At 46.1% G+C, this 2,500-nt stretch overlaps 3 protein-coding genes; 2 read left to right on the top strand and 1 right to left on the bottom strand.

Moving 5' to 3' along the window:
• Window positions 1-433, top strand: part of CNAG_05907 (pyruvate carboxylase) — a 4,707-nt gene extending 4,274 nt beyond the window's left edge. Inside the window, exon 9 of the mRNA XM_012195022.1 lies at window positions 49-433. Coding sequence (XP_012050412.1) covers window positions 49-240 — 192 coding nt within the window. The 3' untranslated portion in view covers window positions 241-433.
• On the bottom strand, window positions 347-1,777 carry CNAG_05906 (hypothetical protein; the record flags this gene model as incomplete). XM_012195021.1 has 8 exons in its annotated part: window positions 347-541; window positions 596-729; window positions 791-1,031; window positions 1,082-1,147; window positions 1,214-1,437; window positions 1,487-1,508; window positions 1,568-1,640; window positions 1,710-1,777. 8 exons carry the CDS (start codon window positions 1,775-1,777, stop codon window positions 521-523), a joined length of 849 nt encoding a protein of 282 aa, XP_012050411.1. The 3' UTR covers window positions 347-520.
• A 270-nt stretch (window positions 1,778-2,047) lies between these two features.
• Window positions 2,048-2,500, top strand: part of CNAG_05905 (transcription factor IIIB 90 kDa subunit) — a 2,940-nt gene continuing 2,487 nt past the window's right edge. The window contains exons 1-2 of the mRNA XM_012195020.1: window positions 2,048-2,289; window positions 2,342-2,500. The exon at window positions 2,342-2,500 is cut by the window's right edge and continues 23 nt beyond it. Coding sequence (XP_012050410.1) covers window positions 2,216-2,289; window positions 2,342-2,500 — 233 coding nt within the window. The 5' untranslated portion in view covers window positions 2,048-2,215. The remainder of the gene's footprint in view (window positions 2,290-2,341) is intronic.

Genomic DNA, 2,500 nt, shown 5'->3' with positions numbered 1-2,500 from the left:
TATCTGTTCGGCTGACATTGTAAATCGTGAACTAATGCGACGAATTAGTCTGGTGTTGTGATCGATGTCCGTGTCAAGGAGGGCCAAGCCGTTAAGGCCGGTGACCCCTTGTGTGTCCTCTCTGCTATGAAGATGGAGAGTGTGGTTTCCAGTCCCGTGTCTGGTAACGTTAAGCGTGTGTTAGTCAAAGAGAACGACTCTATTGCCCAGGGTGACTTAGTCGTCGAGGTTACCCATTAGATGTAGGGTTTATGTAGGAGTACCCGCCGAGGGAAAAAAAATCAGAAGTCAAGAGTGGGACGGTCAATTTGTTTCTGTCGGTATATATGCTGTGAAAAGGCCCGTTACTGTGTACTGTAGATTTCCATGCAAAAGTAGAACTCGTAGATGTCAAATCCCAACAGTGATTAAATACTTTCAATTACTGAAAAAGTCCTCCTCTACTTAGTAAGGTAGAAGCAACGATTTGACCTCAATTCGTGGGATATTCATACGATTTTGTATGTTGCCTGGCAAAGTGTTATATTTTTAGGGGCAAATCCTTTGAAGCCTTATCGTCAGTCCCATAGAAAGATAAAAATTACCATTAGCTCACATTACCGAATCCAGGCAGCAAAGGAAGATCCCATTTTGTAGGATCCCATTCTTCCAGATGGGCAAGAACCTCTCGGGCACCGTATGTTTCTTCGGGATTAAGAGCCCTGACTTCTGGGTGGGGCACCCATATAACTAATCACAATTGCAATGTCAACCACTTTAGAATTTTTCGCGGTGGTCTGAAAAAGCGTACCGTTCATGCCCGCAGCAACTCCAGCAAGTACTCCCGGTACAGAGTCTTCAAACACCAGGCCTTTTCTCCTTTCCTCCTTCTGGAGCTCTGAGCATTCATCGGAAGTGCCAACATCCCTGCCTAAAGAGTGAGCAGCAGCAAGGAAGATGTCAGGATTCGGTTTTCCTCCTTTGATTCCTGGAGAATCGGCGGTAATGATGCAAGAGGCGGGGAAATGACCAAAGATATGGGGAAGATGAGTCTGAAAGCAGTTAGTGGCTTATATGAAGAAGGCGAAAATGTACACCATACCGTTTTGTAGATGAAGTTCTGCATGCTAGAGCCCGTGGCCAGGGCGATTGGTATGCCTGCCTCATACTTGACACATCACATGGTCAGCATTTGCTCATTTATACAAAACTCGAAGACATTAAAACAACTCACCAAGCCTTTGACCAAAGCGGCTGCTCCTCGCATCGGTTCAACCTCTCTAAATAGCTTCGCTTTCATTCTTGCACCTTCTTGAATGAATTCCTCTACCGATAGTTGCTCCCGTATGTCTGGGAAGTGGGATAAAATCCATTCCGAGGCGGCAGGTAGAGGCTTGCCCATAGCTCCAGCTTTGATCTCCCACCTCAGAGAATGACCATATCGGCCAAGAATAGTATCTAGAAAGCCTTTGTAAGCTGTGTCCCAGGAGCATTAATGATTGCGTACCTGTAACTTCTGCCACAATTTTCTAGGAATATTCATTAGCTGCTATCATGGATAAGACACTCTATAATCAATTAGACAAACCTCAGAATCTCTATCGAGTTTCGTGGCGCTGTTAGTGTGCATTATTGAACTGCAAAGTCGCTTCAAGCTTACACTGTTATCCTTGGTCAGCATTACACATACATTCACTTTTTCGAGAGAAAACAGCTATCGATGCGTACTCAGAAGGCCATCCATGTCGAAGATGACATATTCAATGTTCGATTTCGACGGGATCACCTGCGAGACCATGCTGTTGTCTTGATGATATTATATTTGCAGATGAGAGATCCGAAGTATTGGATTCCCTTGTCAGATATATTTACAGAGCTCTCAGGCTGAATGCGAACGGGCAGTCAGATCAGAAAACATGAAGAATAACAGCACTTACTACTGTATTACTGGTACAGTTATATGCCGCTTGAAACCGCCTAAACTTAACTTCCGACGGAACTCGGCCCGACAACCGTCAGCCAGCAGGAGACGGGATCAAGTGGCCCACCAGAAACCAGAATTAATTACCGAGTTCATACCAGCAGGTAAATTCTTCAGCTGCTAGGATGACAACTGGCTCTGCGTTCAATCCTCCACCGCCCATCTATCATTTTGTCTTTTGTCCCGACGATCTCCAAAATTTATACCGACTTCCTACCTATTCCTGGTCAAGCAATAACGGTAAACACACTCGACATGTCTGTCCAGCGATGCCCACAGTGTGGGCCGGATGGACAGCTGGAGACGGATTTAAGCGCCGGTAATATCGTGTACGTCTTTCGCCCTTCATACTAAGACATCGTCGCTCACACGCATCTTCAGGTGTCAGCGATGTGGTCAAATCGTTGAGGAAGGTATTCTCGTTTCTGAAGTCGGTTTTGCCGAGTCTGCTGGTGGTCGTGTCCATGTGCAAGGTACTTTCGTGTCGAATTACGCGACTGGTGTTGCTGGTTCGCGTGGTGGCCGAGGCGGACAGCAAAA

The sequence above is a fragment of the Cryptococcus neoformans genome, chromosome 7 (genome assembly GCF_000149245.1).
Source record: "Cryptococcus neoformans var. grubii H99 chromosome 7, complete sequence".
In the NCBI taxonomy this organism is placed as follows: Eukaryota; Fungi; Basidiomycota; class Tremellomycetes; order Tremellales; family Cryptococcaceae; genus Cryptococcus; species Cryptococcus neoformans.
The sequence above is the reverse complement of the archived record's forward strand: the minus strand, read 5'-3'. Positions and strand labels throughout refer to the sequence as shown.